At 43.9% G+C, this 18,314-nt stretch overlaps 1 protein-coding gene across 6 annotated transcripts; it reads left to right on the plus strand.

Annotated features, from left to right (window-relative positions):
- Positions 1 to 2,859: 2,859 nt before the first annotated feature.
- Positions 2,860 to 15,778, plus strand: cchcr1 (coiled-coil alpha-helical rod protein 1). 6 transcript variants are annotated; one of them, XM_046306460.1, is made up of 20 exons: positions 2,860 to 3,054; positions 3,542 to 3,833; positions 3,941 to 4,108; positions 4,306 to 4,423; positions 5,852 to 6,121; positions 6,247 to 6,410; positions 6,496 to 6,610; positions 6,850 to 6,960; positions 7,114 to 7,257; positions 7,408 to 7,518; positions 7,962 to 8,068; positions 8,319 to 8,431; positions 8,578 to 8,644; positions 8,825 to 8,949; positions 9,975 to 10,163; positions 10,372 to 10,473; positions 10,635 to 10,786; positions 11,279 to 11,423; positions 14,983 to 15,132; positions 15,514 to 15,778. In XM_046306460.1, exons 1-19 carry the CDS (start codon positions 2,988 to 2,990, stop codon positions 15,117 to 15,119), a joined length of 2,697 nt encoding a protein of 898 aa, XP_046162416.1. In that variant the 5' UTR covers positions 2,860 to 2,987; the 3' UTR covers positions 15,120 to 15,132; positions 15,514 to 15,778. The 6 variants fall into 6 exon arrangements, with proteins under 6 accessions (XP_046162416.1, XP_046162415.1, XP_046162417.1 ...); XM_046306459.1 differs by having other exon boundaries at positions 14,983 to 15,121; XM_046306461.1 differs by having other exon boundaries at positions 14,983 to 15,077.
- Positions 15,779 to 18,314: the final 2,536 nt, after the last annotated feature.

Consider the following 18,314-nt stretch of genomic DNA (forward strand, 5'->3'; position numbering starts at 1 on the left):
GCCTATAATCTGCATTGTCTTCCTGGCAATTCAATGGGAATCATTCGATAAGATTCAGCAAATTCTGCTAAAACCATGTCAACGTTTGAATGGGAAAATGGTGCTGGTAATGAATAAGGAATTTACCCTTTGATTAGATGTCTTTACTAAAACATTAAAATGTGAATGGTCTAATATAGTAAATGGTTTATAGTTGTAAAAGAAGTTTCAATTATAAAGAGGCGCTCAGCATCACCCACCCAAACACATGCAGTATCTGGTGCTGATGCTGCGTTGGACAGCTCCCCCTTGTGGTAAATTTAAAAATCACAGCCATCGTGGGCAACTTCAGTGGGAAACGATGTTTTAAAGTAACTGTCCAGTGAAAATCTCACTTTAAAAAGCTCATAATATGTTAACGCGTACCCAAATAATGTTGTTGACTCGTCATATACTTATATTTGTGGCCAAAGCACAAATTAGAATTTTAAAAATGCTTCCAAAGCCCCACCTCAAACCGTTTAAAAAAGAATTGCTATATCCTCATAGAGGATGCCTTCATGTTTCTGACTGAGACTACTAATTGGCTCACCGTTTGAGCTGGCCAATCAGCTCTTTTACTTGTCATTCATATTTTTATTGACAGGTATACGCCCTCACCATTTTGTTGTTGGGGTACTCATCTTCTATCTGTGCCATTATAGCGTCTGTGACAGCACGGGCAGCGCCAATGAGGCTCTCTCTATTTTGAAGTGGTCAATTTTCTTCTTCACGATTGGCTGATCCCTCCTGATGATCCGGTTGGACATGATTCCAACAGGGTCACTAAAAGCTGGATCAGCCAATGAAGTTGTAAGTCCCACCTAGTTGACGACATGAAAATGTTGAAAGCCTTCAATGGCGCTGCTCATGCTAATATGGCAGTTTGGCCACTAGAGGCCACTATATCATTCTCTATAGATGTGTTGACAACATCACGAAAATTCAACCAAATATTTTTTTAGAACTAAACCAAGACAGACCACAAGCATGTCGTTTCCAATGGGAACAAATTAGTCATAGTGGGCAGAACAAGCAAGGAGGTGGGCAGAGCCAAGCACGAGCATCATCTGCATATTTCCGTTAGCTAACGCCTACTTTGTGAATTGCGCGTATGCAATAACGCCATTCGACTAAACACACCTTCTAAACAACGCGATTTTTGAAACCCTTTGCAAATGGCAAAGTATACAAAACATAGTCCACTCTTTTCGGAACAGCTTGTAGTTTTGGGAACAGAAAACGGTATTGAGATCAAATGTTTCATCGATGAGAACATTTGCAGAATTTCGGCAAAAATCCATCTCGTTCCATCCTCTCCCACTTCTTCTCACCACCATATGATTGGGAACGCCAAGCGGATGCTTCACATTTATACATCCAGTGAAATATCTGTCTCATTGTTCTATCTGTGATTATACAGTATGTGCGCTTCCATGGGGCAGAAGTCAGCGTGTTGTTTTGATTCTGGACGGCCAGATTGCTAGCAAGAATAACAAGAAACTCCATGTGGGGAATTGTAAGGGGCTCGTTTCATCTTGTTCTTGATACCATGTCTTGCTTTGACTGAGTTCATGGCAATGCAAATATGGCAAAATGTCACTAACCAACAACTGTGAGGATGTATTTGAGAGGAAACAAGTGCTCATTGAGCAAATGCATTTATGGTTTCAATAAACATTGGAGACAAAATATAGTTTGCATGTTGTCAACCATCAAAGCCAACCCCTTGCTGTTTTGCCCCATTGTTGTGCACACATCGGTTCTTAGGAAAAAGAGGACCGAGCACCCCCCCATTCTCATTGATGGGGCTGTAGTGGAGCAGGTTGAGAGCTTCAAGTTCCTTGGCGTTCACATCACCAACAAACTAACATGGTCCAAGCACACCAGGACAGTCGTGAAGAGGGCACGACAAAACCTACTGTATTCCCTCTCAGGAGACTGAAAATATTTGGCATGGGTCCTCAGATCCTCAAAAGGTTTTACAGCTGCACCAGCGAGAGCATCCTGACCGGTTGCATCACTGCCTGGTATGGCAACTGCTCGGCCACCGATCGCAATGCACTACAGAGGGTAGTGCGTACGGCCCAGTACATCACCGGGGCCAAGCTAACTGTCATACAGGACCTCTATACCAGGCGGTGTCAGGCCCTAAAATATTGTCAAAGACTCCACCCACCCTAGTCATAGACTGTTCTCTCTGCTACCACACGGCAAGCGGTACCGCAGCGCCAAGTCTAGGTCCAAGAGGCTTCTAAACAGCTTCTACCCCCAAGCCATAAGACTCCTGAACATCTAATCAAATGCTACCCTAACTATTTGCATTGCCCCCCCCCCCCCCCCCCTTCTACACTGCTGCTACTCTGTTATTATCTATGCATAGTCACTTTAATAACTTTACCTACATGTACATCTTATCTCAATTACCTCGACACCGGTGCCCTCGCACATTGACTTTGTACTGGTACCCCCCTATATATAGCACCGCTATTGTTATTTTAATGCTGTTACTTAATTATTTGTTATTCTTATCTCTTACTTTTTGGGGTATTTTCTTAAAACTGCATTGTTTGTTAAGGGCTTGTAGTAAGTAAGCATTTCACTGTAAGGTCTTCACCTGTTGTATTCGGCGCATGTGACAAATACAATTTGACTTGATTTGATCGATATACATCAATGTGGATGTCATAAGGTGAATGCACCAATTTGTAAGTCGCTCTGGATAAGAGCGTCTGCTAAATGACTTAAATGTAAATGTAAATGTTTAAAAAAAATCTATTGCCGTTTACCAAAACGATTGAGAATGCAACGCCCACGCAACTACTCCATCACACGTAACTACGTAAACAGGAAGAGTCGTTGCAGCGACGCGTCGCTATGAAAGTGTTGTTCAAAATGATCCCGCGCACAATACAAAGTGTACTCTTTTGTAACGTGTTTTAGAACAGTGGTCATTTTACGATTCTCTGATGGAAAGATGCAATGAGGATGAGAAGCTGAATGCCCCGTCCGATTTTGTGGCATCAAGTGTCTCAAGTAAGTCCTAAAAAGCTAGCTAGCTAAGTTAGTTAGTTGGCTAGCTACCCGGAAGCTAACGCCAGCTGCGCCTAACGTTACATAGAACATAAGTAGCATTGCTAACCAATTACTTAAGTTATATAATTTTCTAAGTTCTACAGCAGCGTAAGTTGTGTCTTGTGAGCTGTTGCACCAAACGTACCTAGTCGCGTATGCGTCGAACCTGTCCTCTTGGATGGCATTGGGACCATATGGAACATTTGACAAATACAATTTAATTTATATTGATGGGTACACTTGCTGTTTTGACTTCCTCCATGGGTACAGTCGCAATGGCCGCCAGTCCACCCATTATTCCACCATTGACTTGAATGGGGATGTCCATTCTATTCATTCTATTTCTATATTTGGGACAGCATGTGCGACTAGCTTACTCGCAGGTGTTCTGTCACATGCTTGTTTCAAGTACATTCTCACATACTGAATACTGCATATTGTTTTTCAGAGGGTAGTCAGAGGACCCTGATGCCCCCATCCCATTTCACCGCAAGCACCCAGTCTGCCTCCATCATAGTACCAGGGACTGTTACGGGACGAGGGACAACACCAATAAAATGGGTCACCCATGCCACAACACCCCCATCGGACTCTGGCCCTGCCAACCCATGGCTCACCATGGCTCAGGCCAAAAAGGAAATTCTAGAACTACACAGAGAAAACCAGAGGATTCTGATGTTACAGGGAGACTGCTCCAGAGGAACAGAGTCAACAGAGGATTCTGCCCACTCCATAGCAAGGTCAGGTGCTGCTCTATATGCCTTGCTTATGAAATCCACTTCTTTCACTTCTCACCCATGTCTATTAACTTAACACCTAACCTGCTCCTCCCACCCCCCACACACAGGTCTGGAGCGAGAGGTGAGCAGGCCTCCAGGTGGGAGACAGAATGGAGACTGGACACAGAGCGTTTCAGGGCAGAGTCAGAGAGGCTGAAAGGCCAGGTAGAAGCACTGAAGGAAGTTGGAGGGAGACAGAGAGAGGAGATGAGGGACAAAGAAACTTATCTGAACAGGTATTATAGTGTGGGTGTATAGACACTGACTTGTCATTATGGCATATTAGTAGCCTAGATCTTACATTCCTCATTCAATAATTCACATTTTATGGAGAAATGTGTATCCTGCTTCTATTCTATGTAGACCTACTTATTTTTTTTTTTAAAAGTTACCAGTGATATTACCTCCCCTCTCCTTACACCCTATATTGCAGGCAGAGTCATGAAATGGAGGCGATGCGGGAGGAGTTATATAAGACTAAGACTGAGCTCAGCCAAGTCAGTGTGGAGCTGGTCCAAAAGAGAGAGGACAAAGAGAGACTCGGCACCCAGGTAACAGTTATTCACAATAACTCTACATTTGTGTATGTTGTCATCCCAGCTTACCTCTGTTTTATGTGTGGTGGTAACTAAGGGAAAGTTCAGTTATTTGCATTTAGCTTGCAGCAACTGTGCCATGATTGCAGCATCATCGGCAACAATGGCATGATTGCAAAACTATTCAGTGCATTTGGAAAGTATTCAGACCCCTTGACCTTTTCCACGTTTTGTTACATTTCAGCCTTATTCTAAGAACTTTGTTCAATATTTCTTTCCTCGTGAATCTACACACAATACCTCATAATGACAAAGCAAAAACGGGTCTTTAGAAATATCACATTTACATAAGTATTCAGACCCTTTACTCAGTACTTTGTTGAAGCACCTTTGGCAGCGATTACACTCTAGATTCTTCTTGGGTATGACGCTACAAGCTTGGCACAACTGCATTTGGGGAGTTTCTCCCATTCTTCTCTGCAGATTCTCTCAAGATCTGTCAGGTTGGATGGGGAGCATTGCTGCACAGCTATTTTCAGGTCTCTCCGGTGATGTTCTCTCCGGTGATGCCTTTTACTGAGGAGTGGCTTCCGTCTAGACGCTCTATCATAAAGGCCTGATTTGTGGAGTGCAGCAGAGATGGTTGTCCTTCTGGAAGGTTCTCCCATCTCCACATAGGAGCTCTGTCAGAGTGACCATCGAGTTCTTGGTCACCTCCCTGACCAAGGCCCTTCTCCCCCGATTTCTCAGTTTGGCCGGGCGGCCAGCACTAGGAAGAGTCTTGGTGGTTCCAAACTTCTTCCATTTGAAGAATAATGGAGGCCAATATATTCTTGGGGACTGTCAATGCTGCAGAAATGTTTTGGTACCCTTCCCCAGGTCTGTGCCTCGACACAATCCTGTCTTGGAGCTCTATGGACAATTCCTTCAACCTCATGAATTGGCTTTTGCTCTGACAATGCACTGTCAACTGTGGGACCTTGTGTAGACAGGTGTGTGCCTTTCCAAAAATGTCCAATCAATTGAATTGACCACAGGTGGACTCCAATCAAATTGTAGAAACATCTCAAAGATGATCGATGGAAACAGGATGCACCTGAGCTCAATTTCGATTCTCATAGCAAAGAGTCTGAATGTAAATAAGTTATTATTATTTTAATAAATTTGCAAAAATGTCTAAAAAAACGTTTTTGCCTTGTCATTATGGGGTATTGTGTGTAGATTGAAGAAAAATAATAATTGAATCAAATTTAGAATAAGGCTGTAACGTAACAAAATGTGGGAAAGGGGAAGGGGTCTGAATACTTTCTGAATACATTGTATATTGATGGTCCAAGAACTGCTATAGAAGCCAAGTCAGGTATGCTTGCAGCCCCCAAGGACTGTAATTTTGAATCACTGCTTCAAAACAGCTATTGGTTTAAATCAATTCCCTGCTCCCAGGCTTCCACTCAAACCTCGTCTTTATTTACTACATTGACCTTGTATTGGACAATGCCTGCTCTCTGTGGTGTGCAGCTGGAGATGCTGGAGAGGAAGTCTGGGGAGGAGGCTGAGAGGCTGAGGAGGGAGGTGGAGAGGAGCCGACAGGAAACCCACAGGCTGACCAGGGAGGCTGATACAGCCAGGCTGCAGGCTGGGGAAGAGGCCAAGCAGGAGTTGCAGAAACTAAATAAGCAACTGGAGGAATCCCACTGGAGACATGAAACACAGGTAAGAGTATTTTTTTCAGATTGTTTACATTTCTTTCTGAACAATTTAACAAACATGGCGCAAATAATACATTTTTTTACAGATGTGTAAGTTTTATTGTGGTTCTCTTTATTTGTTCAATCTAGTTGCAGCAGTTGACTGCCACCCATGACACTGAGTTGTCCACAGTCAGACAGACGAGCTCTGAGGTGCAGGAGAGGTTATGTCATCTGTCAAAGGAGGTGACTCATCTGAAGTGCTGTCTACTGGAAGTGTCTGCAGAGAGAGATGGACTGAAAGAACAACTAAGGTAGGTGTTATATTTGATCCCAAAACTTCAATGGATCAATGGATGAATACATGGATAGTATCTCATTTTTGGGTTATTTTTTCAGCCAAATGGGCAATGCTTTTGAGACCCAGTCAGCAACGTTGCAGAGTCTTAGAAACTACATTGGACAACTTACCCCTGAGAGAGGGTTGGAAGAGAAACTAACTGAAACCATTCAGGTGGGGAGATTCATTGATAACATTGATTTAGATCAAGTTACTTGTGTGCTCTAAGGAAACACACAAGGAAAAGTACAGTTGGTGCTTAACCAAGCAGAGAAATGGATTGTTCTTCCAGCAATGTCTTGCCTGTAGAACAAGGTGAATCTTGGCTCATTTAATCTCAATGTATGGTATGAGCATATCTTCTTATTACCATGTAATAAGTAGTCAATATTCTAATCTGACTTCCTCTATAGACACTGAATAGGGAGAAGGAGGCTCTGCAGGTGACAACAGAGCTTCTGACGGTCAGACTCAACTCTGTGAACGACATACTGGCCCTACAAGAGGAGGAGATGGTAGAGAAGGTGTTTGAACCATGCTTGTGTGTTCACAGCCCCACAGCTGATGCGAAATCCTCTTATTTCTTTCAGATATTTGATTAACATCCATTCCCCCATGTGTGGGTGACTATATCTGTGTGGTTTGAGGGTTAAGTAAAGGCTTTGTCACGTCCACAGACTCTGTCAGACCCTCTCCTGAAAGCTGGGCCCAAAGGCACTCGGGTTCTGCGTTGCTGGAGAGAGAAGGTCTTCATGTTGTTGGTCCAGCTTCGCTCAAAGGATATGGAACTGAGGGGAGAAAGGGATAAACTTCACTCAACCGTATGTGATTTAGGAGGCTTATGACTTAACTTGACGAACTCCAACCACTGTGAAATAATGTTCCATGTATAAATAGGAAAATCGTGATAAGGGACATAATCGAAACGTGCAAAAACATCCATTACTCTATTGTGTGTCCTGTTGCTTCAGATCTCGTCTCTGGAGCAGGAGGTGAAGAAGGAGAAGTACCAGTCCAATGTGTTCCAGCACAGCCTGCAGGACAGAACAGCTGAGCTGGAGCTGGAGAGGGTGGCTAGGGAGGTGAGGAGGAGCAAGGGGACAGCCTCCGTGGGAGTGTCTCAATGCATCTCTTCATAGGATGTCTTTCCTCCATTTTGTTGAGACATGATGCATCTGCTGTTGCCAGGGGGAGTTGCCAATTACCTCTGTGTTAGCACAGCAGAGGGTGCCACTTCTCACGAAAAACCTCTTACGCACCTCCCATTAGTATTAAGAGAATGCAAAAAAATGCTTCCTTTAAAAATGTTATAGCAAGATTAAAATTTACAGATTAAATACTCTCAAACAATCCTCAAAAGACACAATTGAACCCTGAAGTCAGTGTGCGATGACATTAAACTTTTTTCAGAAGTTTGACATTTAACTGTATATGTAATCAAAAGGTCACTATGACCTCATCCGAAAGGAGACCCTAGTAGTTGTCTGGTGACGGGTCGGTTTTTATGTTTGTCTGGTCCTGTCAGGCCGTGGAGCAGGACATGACTACGACTAAGAGGGAGAACACAGAGCTGAAGAGCTGGAGTCAGGAGGCAGAGGCTGGACTGAGGACAATGACAGAGGATACCCAGCGGTAAAGAGCTGACAGGTCCCCTTGACAACCACTATTCAAGTCAAGCGTCGCCTGAGATATTTAAGTTGTACTAACTGTAATTTTGTACACTGGGCACCTAATCTTTTCCAGACTCTTTCACAGTCCATATCACTCATACCATCTGTTACAAAATGTCCAATGACACAGGGTGAATTTGTGTACTACTCGATCCTACAATCCTCATTTGATGTCAAATCTTTTGTTATAGTACCAGTTCTTCTTTCTACAGATTCAGTCAGGCATTTGAGGCTAAGATGTCAGAGGTGGAGACTGTCCAAACACGTCTGAACAGCTTTGGCCAGAGGCTGACCTTTGCCAAAAGAAGAGTGGACACAATTCAAGGTCTGTCTATAGATCTGAAATGATTTCTTCCCGCTTAACTACAGGAAATCTTACAACAGTGAGTTTAAATTGCATGTGGATAATTCTTTGCACTGTTTTATTCTGGCTCAGTTTGACCACATATTCACTGTACTGTTGTCTCGCAGGTCTAATGATGAGGAAGGAGGCCCTACGGAGAGTGCAGCAGGCCACTAAAGCAGCCAACTCTGAGCTGTATGATAACTGACCACACTGGACCACCTTGGCCCTGGGTCTCCCTGAACCCGAGCTGGCAATGGCCAGTTATTAATCAGGAAAATGCCTTGACTTGTAGACCATTACCTCAGTTTGTCCCTCTACCACTACATCTCCCATTGCCTCACTAGTTGTGCTGTCCTCTTTCTCTATTCACAGTGCCGCTGTCACAGAGCTCCAGGCAGAGCTGTCCTCGGCGTGTGAGGAGAGAGACAAGCTCGGGCAGGAGCTCAAGAGAACCCCCGAGCTCATTGAGAGTGCTCTGGCCGATGTCCGTGAACAGTGTATGCTGTTTAGTCATCTGTTCAGCGAGATTCAGACTTACATGAATTCCTTGTACCCTGTAGCTGTACCTACAGTAGATTTGCATGCACCATCAAATCAAATTTAATTTGTCACATTTACCCGAATAGAACAGGTTTAGACCTTATAGTGAAATGCCTACTTACAAGTCCTTAACCAACAATGCAGTTTTAAGAAAAATAAGTATTAAGTTAAAAATACAATATAATTAAAGAGCAGCAGTAAAATAACAGTGGCAAAGGCTATACACAAGGGGTACCGGTACACAGTCAATGTGCGGGGGCACAGGTTAGTCGAGGTAATTGAGGTAATATGTACATGTAGGTAGAGTTATTAAAGTGACTATGCAGAGATAATAAACAGTAGCAGCGGCATAAAAGAGGGGTGGGGGGGCGACAATACAAATAGTCTGGTTAGCCATTTGATTAGCTGTTCCAGAGTCGTAAGGCTTGGGGGGTTAAAAGCTGTTTGGACCTAGACTTGGCACTCTGGTACCGCTTGCCATGCGGTAGCAGAGAGAACAGTCTATGACTAGGGTGGCTGTACTATTTGACCATTTTTAGCGCCTTCCTCCTCTTGTATATCCTGACTATGTGGTAGTAGAAATACTCAGAATACAGTACACCAGGGGTGTCAAACATACGGCTGGCTAGGGGGTCCAAGCCGGACTTCGGGTGGTTTGAATCCGAACCGTGGTGGGAACAAAGTCAATATACTTTTTAAAATAACCAAAACCAAATGAGAACAGTGTGGTAATGATAATGAACCTAAATTCATATGGTAAATTGACTGTGTCCAGCTCGCTAATAATCACCGTAATAAAAGATGGAGAGTCCGGGATTCCCGGAATTATGGATTGAAGACTATATTTGGCCATTTTCACGGCGTGGAAAAAGAACCAGTTTTCCATGCGGCCCTTTGGACCTTGTTGAAGACTGACTGCGGCCTCCTGGGCAAATGAGTTTGACACCCCTGCAGTACACCATCTGTGTTCCCCCTCCTCCAGTTGACAGTGAGGTGAGGCAGCTGAGGCAGGCTGCAGAGCGAAGCAGGGGGGAAGCCCAGGAGGCCCAGGCAGCCAGAGAGGAGGCCCAGCAGAGGCTGCAGGAGGCCCACACACAGCTAGAGGAGAGCAACCTCAACCTAGAGAAGCTCCATGCACAGCTGATCAGCCAACAGGAGGACAGTGACAGAGGTTAGAGAGGGATCAGGGTGGACTTAAGTGTACAATGCCAGGATTCCATTAAGTTTACTGTCTGAATTTAAAATATCTTGTGTTTTTTCAATCTATTCATCAAATTTCAATTTCTCTTGAAATCGATGTGACCGAATTGTTGACATGTCACAGAATGTTCTGTACCTGAATTTCTCCTTACACCATCTCTGTTTAACTGTCCCATCAGCTCTGCAGGAGAGAGTGTCTGAGACAGAGGATCACTGTGCTCAGCAGCTTAGAGTGATGGAATCTCAACTCAACACGGCCAGAAGAGAACACACCAAAGCAGGTAGCGGACACTTGACTCATTCATCACATCATGTCCATCTCAACACAAAATGTGAAAGGGTCATGTAGAGTTGAGAGGATTCATATATGCGTCTACAGAAATGTACTGTAGTGTAAATATATATGGCTAAGACTGATAGGACTCCTGTCTGTATATTATAGTGGTAGCCCTGCGTCAGTTTGAGAGACAGGCTAAGAGAGAGAGGGAGCAGGAGAGAGAAGCACAATGCCTTCAGAGTGAACACACCAAGAGAGAAATCCAGGATCTACAGAAAATACTGCAAGAAAAGGACAAGGACAGAAATCTACTTTTGGTGAGTTCATTGTTTTTTTCCCCCATGTCTTGGTTTATTGTAAGTTAGCCACGAACCTCAGGCTTCGTTCACGTACTGTACATTTTGAACGCCTGGTGAACTTGTCGGCAGAAAGATGCTTAAAAGGGGTTAGTCTAGATGGAAACGAGTACTTGACATGTTTCAAGCTCTGAACAGAGGTTGTGTTCCTGAAAAATTTCCAAAAAACAACTTCAACTTTGTCCGACATGGTAGAAAAATATGAAAATGACAAACAAAAAAATGCCTCTCCTAACGGGGAATGTCATCTCTACTCTGAGCCAATCAAATGTGAGCGTTGAATGCCAGCGCCTCCATCAACAGTCAACAAGACGAGTTTTGGAAGGATGGCCTCCGATAGACTTATTGTTTACCATGTTGAGACTTTTTTTTCTTTTTTGTGAAACTGACAACTGTCAAGACACTTTCTTACACAGATCCAATTTCAGTATTTGTATATTTTGCCTCCCACAGGCGACTGTACGTGAGAGGGGTCTGATGAGTGAGTATAAGGCAGCCCGGAACACAGCCCTGCAGACTTCTGTGGCCTTGGAGCAGCAGCAGAGACCCTCAAGGAAGAGCAACACTCTGAGAGCCAAAGACCAGCCACAGACCAGAGGTAACTTCCACCAACACACCATGTTGTCACATTGTCTCGTCCTATGAATACCTCTTGTAATATAATACAAGTGTATGTATAACACTTTATACACTGAGTATACCAAAAATTAGCTACACCTTTCTAATATTGAGTTGCACCCCCTTTTGCCCTCAGAACAGCCTCAATTCGCCAGGGCATGGACTCTACAAGGTGTCGAAAGTGTTCCACAGGGATGCTGGCCCATGATTCCAATGCTTCACACAGTTGTGTCAAGTTGGCTGGATGGCCTTTGGGTGGTAGACCATTCTTGATAAACACAGGAAGCTGTTGAGTTCTTGACACAAACTGGTGCACCTGGCACCTACTGCCATACCCCACTCAAAGGCTCTTAAATCTTTTGTCTTGCCCATTCACCATCTGAATGGCACACATATACAGTACCAGTCAAGTTTGGACACCTACTCATTCAAGGGTTTTTCTTTTTTTGAAACTATTTTCTATGTTGTAGAATATTAGTGAAGTCATCAAAACTATGAAATAACACATATGGAATCGTAGTAACCAAAACTTATATATTTTAGATTCTCCAAAGTAGCCCCCTTTTGCCTTGATGACAGCTTTGCACTCTTGGCATTTTCTCAACCAGCTTCATGAGGAATGCTTTTCCAACAGTCTTGAAGGAGTTCCCACATATGCTGAGCACTTGTTGGCTGCTTATCAATCAATCAAATGTATTTATCAGCTGATGTCACAAAGTGCTGTACAGAAACCCAGCCTAAAACCCCAAACAGCAAGCAATGCAGGTGTAGAAGCACGGTGGCTAGGAAAAACTCCATAGAATGGCCAGAACCAAGGAAGAAACCTAGAGAGGAACCAGGCTATGAGGGGTGGCCAGTCCTCTTCTGTCTGTGCCGGGTGGAGATTATAACATAACATGGCCAAGATGTTCATAGATGACCAGTAGGGTCAAATAACAATAATCACAGTGGTTCTCGAGGGTGCAACAGGTCAGCACCTCAGGAGTAAATGTCAGTTGGCTTTTCATAGCCGATCATTCAGGGTATCTCTACCTCTTCTGCTGTCTCTAGAGAGTTGAAAACAGCAGATCTGGGACAGGTAGCACATCTGGTGAACAGATCAGGGTTCCATAGCCGCAGGCAGAACAGTTGGAACTGGAGCAGCAGCACGACCAGGTGGACTGGGGACAGCAAGGAGTCATCAGGCCAGGTAGTCCTGAGGCATGGTGCTTTTCCTTCACTCTGTGGTCCAACTCATCCCAAACCATCTCAGTTTGGTTGAGGTCGGGTAATTGTGGAGGCCAGCTCATCTGATGCAGCATTGCATCACTCTCCTTGGTCAAATAGCCCTTACACAGCCTGGAGGTGTGTTTCGTGTCATTGTCCTGTTGAAAAAGAAATGATAGTCCCACTAAGTGCAAACCAGATGGGATGTTGTATCGCTGCAGAATGCTGTGGTAGACATGCTGGTTAAGTGTGCCTTGATTTCTAAATAAAACACTGACAGTGTCACCAGCAGGGCACCATCACACCTCCTCCTCCATGCTTCATGGTGGGAACCACACATGCAGAGATCATCCGTTCACCTACTCTGCGTCTCACAAAGACACGGCGGTTGGAAACAAAATTTCCAATTTGGACTCATTAGACCAAAGGATAGATTTCTACCGGTCTAATGTCCATTACTTGTGTACTTGGCTCAAGCAAGTCTCCTCTTCTTATTGTTGTCCTTTAGTTGTGGTTTCTTTGCAGCAAATTGACCATGAAGGCCTGATTCACGCAGTCTCCTTTGAAAAGTTGATGTTGAGATGTCTTACTTGAACTCTGAAGCATTTATTTGGGCTGCATTTTCTGAGGCTGGTAACTCTAATGAATTTATCCTTTCTAGCAGAGGTAACTTTGTGTATTCTTTTCCTGTGGTGGTCCTCATGAGAGCCAGTTTCATCATACCGCTTGATGGTTTTTGCAACTGCACTTGAAACGTTCCTTGTTGACTGACCTTCATGTCTTAATGTAATGATGGACTGTCGTTTCTCATTGCTTATTTGAACGGTTCTTGCCATAATATGGACTTATCCCTATTTGGTAAAGGCCATCTTCTGTATACCACCCCTAACTTGTCACAACACAACTGATTGGCTCAAATGCTTTAAGAAGGAAAGAAATTCCACAAATTAACTTTTAACAAGGCACACCTGTTAATTGAAATGCATTCCAGCTGACTAAATCAAATCAAATCAAATGTATTTATATAGCCCTTCGTACATCAGCTGATATCTCAAAGTGCTGTACAGAAACCCAGCCTAAAACCCCAAACCGCAAGCAATGCAGGTGTAGAAGCACGGTGGCTAGGAAAAACTCCCTAGAAAGGCCAAAACCGAGGAAGAAACCTAGAGAGGAACCAGGCTATGTGGGGTGGCCAGTCCTCTTCTGGCTGTGCCGGGTGGAGATTATAACAGAACATGGCCAAGATGTTCAAATGTTCATAAATGACAAGCATGGTCGAATAATAGTAAGGCAGAACAGTTGAAACTGGAGCAGCAGCATGGCCAGGTGGACTGGGGACAGCAAGGAGTCATCATGTCAGGTAGTCCTGGGACATGGTCCTAGGGCTCAGGTCAGTTGAAACTGGAGCAGCAGTATGGCCAGGTGGACTGGGGACAGCAAGGAGTCATCATGTCAGGTAGTCCTGGGGCATGGTCCTAGGGCTCAGGTCCTCCGAGAGAAAGAAAGAGATAAGGAGAGAATTAGAGAACGCACACTTAGATTCACACAGGACACCGAATAGGACAGGAGAAGTACTCCAGATATAACAAACTGACCCTAGCCCCCCGACACATAAACTACTGCAGCATAAATACTGGAGGCTGAGACAGGAGGGGTCAGGAGACACTGTGGCCCCATCCGAGGACACCCCCGGACAGGGCCAAACAGGAAGGATATAACCCCACCCACTTTGCCAAAGCACAGCCCCCACACCACTAGAGGGATATCTTCAACCACCGACTACCTCATGAAGCTGGTTGAGAGAATGCCAATAGTGTGCAAAGCTGTCATCAAGGCTAAGGGTGGCTACTTTGAAGAATCTCATATCAAATATATTTGGATTTGTTTAATACTTTTTTTTGGTTACTACATAATTCCATATGTGCTATTTCATGGTCTTGATGTCTTCACTGTTATTCTACAGTGTAGAAAATAGTACAAATAAAGCGAACCCCCTGGAATGTGTAGGTGTGTCCAAACTTTTGACTGGTACTGTACAATCCTTGTCTCAATTGTCTCATGGCTTAAAAATCCTTCTTTAACCCGTCTCCTCCCCTTCATCTACACTGATTGAAGTGGATTTAACAAGTGACGGATCATAGTTTCAACCTGCATTCACCTGGTCAGTCTGTCATGGAAAGAGCAGGTGTCCTTAAGTATACTCCATGTATACTATTATCTATAACATGTTTATAGAAAATTTATAAAACAGAATGAAATTGTAATTTGACTAGTTAACATGTCTACAGACACACAGTAGTAACCAGTGAACTGTTCTGTGTGTTCCCTGTTAGACTCGCTACTGTCAGTGCTTGGGGACCTTCGGACTCTGAGTGCTGCAGTGGTCCACAGCTCAGAAGACGATGCAGAGGAGGGATATGGGGACAGGGTACGGCATTCCAGAACCAGAGGGGACGACTCACTAAAGTGACGGTCCGCAATAAGTACTAGGAACTTTTTTTCTGCATTTTTATTTTTTTTTTTTTAATTGCGACCCATTTCTGTTTTATACACTCTTCATGACTAATTGACATTTCATTACATATGTAACTCAGACTCCATGTTGGTGGTAATTATGTTGGTGGATGATTTAGTGCTTTCTTAATGTCTATAAAATGGCACTGTCGACACAACAGCAATGTTCCCAGTTTAAAAATGCGTTGGATGTTTTAAGATTTCATGGATCTACTTAATGTTACTTAACCTTTGGCTGACAGGCTCCGGCCAGAGGAGAAGCTCACTGACTGTGATGAGTTCATATAAGGTAGGTGGACGTGTGGCCTGTGCGCCCAGTCTAATCAATAAGTCAATGTGCTTTCTCCCAGGGCCTCACAGCGTGACAGGAACATCAAATGAATGGATAGCTTCGTTCAAAACAGGATGCTGCCTTCCGCTGGAGAAAACTAAAAAAAACAGGCTTGTTGTGACCCTGAGTGCTCTGAACTGTAGCACGGGAGACACGAGATTAACCTCTGTTGATGTTTCTATAGTCTTGCTAATGGTCGTGTTTATGAAGACATGGATCACCATCTTTGACAAAGTTGTGTATTTGTTTGTGATGTAATAAATTATGTTGATATTTAAAACTTTCATTGTTTCTGAGAAGTGCAGTTTTGATGGAACTTAGAACTCATTTCATGAACATTTGGACCGCCTGTCCTCCATTAAGGAATGGAGAGATCGTGACAGGATATGAGAACTAATTCCAGAGAATCAGGAGCAGATTGTGAGATGCTCAGATGGCTCTTACTTAAGGTGACCTGGTGATTCACGGTCTATCAGAAGCTGTCATCGCCTGGTTGTGACTAGTAAGTCGAAGTCAGGCCTAACTGGAAGAGATGTTCAATTTAGTCACTATATTTAGTGTTGTGAAAGTATGTCCCCTTTTTATGTTTTAATTATATATATTTCCATTATGAAGCACAAGCTGGGTAAAGGAGTGATCAATTGGCTCCAGAAAAACAATCTGGACTGCAGCAGAGAAAAATACACAGATATATATATAAGCATTCATGATTATGATTAGCTATACTAATGATAAATTAATTTAAGTGTAGCCCTGGTTCCTGTTTGTGTCCCTTGCCATCAGCGTCTTGTTGCTTTTCCTTTTACAGAACACAATTACAGTTTCATGCAATTTATGCAGCACTAATTGGGACTGAGGCTGTCCATGCCAAAAACAAACTCAATCAGGCATATCCATCAGGGGCACAATACAAACCCTGGTGTTGGAAGTGCTAAGATAACCAAGCTATCTGTACAATATTGACTAGCTGTAAGTGGGCGACATGCTAGATGCTAGTGTAAAGGCAGACTGAGATTGTGAATGTGCTGGCTGTGCAAGTGAGAGTGCATGATGCAGGGTGATTTGTTTCCCAGAAGGCTGTGAAGCAGCAACAGGACCATCTGATGGATGTCTGCTTTATCTGTCCCCAGCAGTGTCCTCATCAGACCCCAGCAGCTCTAAGGCATTGTATTGTATTGTTTGGTTTGGTGCAGAGAGGACCCCTGACGTGATGTTTATCCTATGCAGTTAGGGGTGCCATTTTCCATTCCAATTTCCTCTCTGTCGGGTTAATGTGATCACAGAGTATGTTTAACTACGTCTCACTGACACTAATTACTTTGATTCATGTATTGGTGACGTCGTGTTCATTCACAGATTGACATGAATATTGTCTTTCTCTACATGTTAGCACTATAATGATGAACATTTCTGTCATGATCAATGTGGGATCGTCTGATAAGGCCTATATCTCTAGAGGACTACTCAATCCATCTAATTTAGTGGGATGCCAATAAATATCTTTGGATGGAAGCAAATACTAACACTAAACTTTATGTACTGATCCATAGTATAGTTTAATTGATAAACACAAGTACTCTAGATTCAACTCTTCTATTTCACATGCACATCACCATATTCACCAATCACCATATTCTTATCGGCAGACTCAGTAGCCTCGGTTTTTCGGATGACTGCCTTGCCTGGTTCACCAATTACTTTGCAGACAGAGTTCAGTGTGTCAAATCGGAGGGCATGTTGTCCGGTCCTCTGGCAGTCTCTATGGGGGTGCCACAGGGTTCAATTCTCGGGCCGACTCTTCTCTGTGTATATCAATGATGTTGCTCTTGCTGCGGGCGATTCCCTGATCCACCTCTACGCAGACGACACCATTCTATACACTTTCGGCCCGTCATTGGACACTGTGCTATCTAACCTCCAATCGAGCTTCAATGCCATACAACACTCCTTCCGTGGCCTCCAACTGCTCTTAAACGCTAGTAAAACCAAATGCATGCTTTTCAACCGATCGCTGCCTGCACCCGCTTGCCCGACTAGCATCACCACACTGGATGGTTCCGACCTTGAATATGTGGACACCTATAAGTACCTAGGTGTCTGGCTAGACTGCAAACTCTCCTTCCAGACCCATATCAAACATCTCCAATCGAAAATCAAATCAAGAGTCGGCTTTCTATTCCGCAACAAAGCCTCCTTCACTCACGCTGCCAAGCTTACCCTAGTAAAACTGACTATCCTACCGATTCTCGACTTCGGCGATGTCATCTACAAAATTGCTTCCAACACTCTTCTCAGCAAACTGGATGCAGTTTATCACAGTGCCATCCGTTTTGTCACTAAAGCACCTTATACTACCCACCACTGCGACTTGTATGCTCTAGTCGGCTGGCCCTCACTACATATTCGTCGCCAGACCCACTGGCTCCAGGTCATCTACAAGACCATGCTAGGCAAAGCTCCGCCTTATCTCAGCTCACTGGTCACGATGGCAACACCCATCCGTAGCACGCGCTCCAGCAGGTGTATCTCATTGATCATCCCTAAAGCCAACACCTCATTCGGCCGCCTTTCGTTCCAGTACTCTGCTGCCTGTGACTGGAACGAATTGCAAAAATCGCTGAAGTTGGAGACTTATCTCCCTCACCAACTTCAAACATCAGCTATCTGAGCAGCTAACCGATCGCTGCAGCTGTACATAATCTATCTAATCTAATAAATAGCCCACCCATTTTCACCTACCTCATCCCCATACTGTTTATATTTACTTTTCTGCTCTTTTGTACAAGAATATCTCTACCTGTACATGATCATCTGATCATT

This window comes from Oncorhynchus gorbuscha, linkage group LG16 (assembly GCF_021184085.1).
Source record: "Oncorhynchus gorbuscha isolate QuinsamMale2020 ecotype Even-year linkage group LG16, OgorEven_v1.0, whole genome shotgun sequence".
In the NCBI taxonomy this organism is placed as follows: domain Eukaryota; kingdom Metazoa; phylum Chordata; class Actinopteri; order Salmoniformes; family Salmonidae; genus Oncorhynchus; species Oncorhynchus gorbuscha.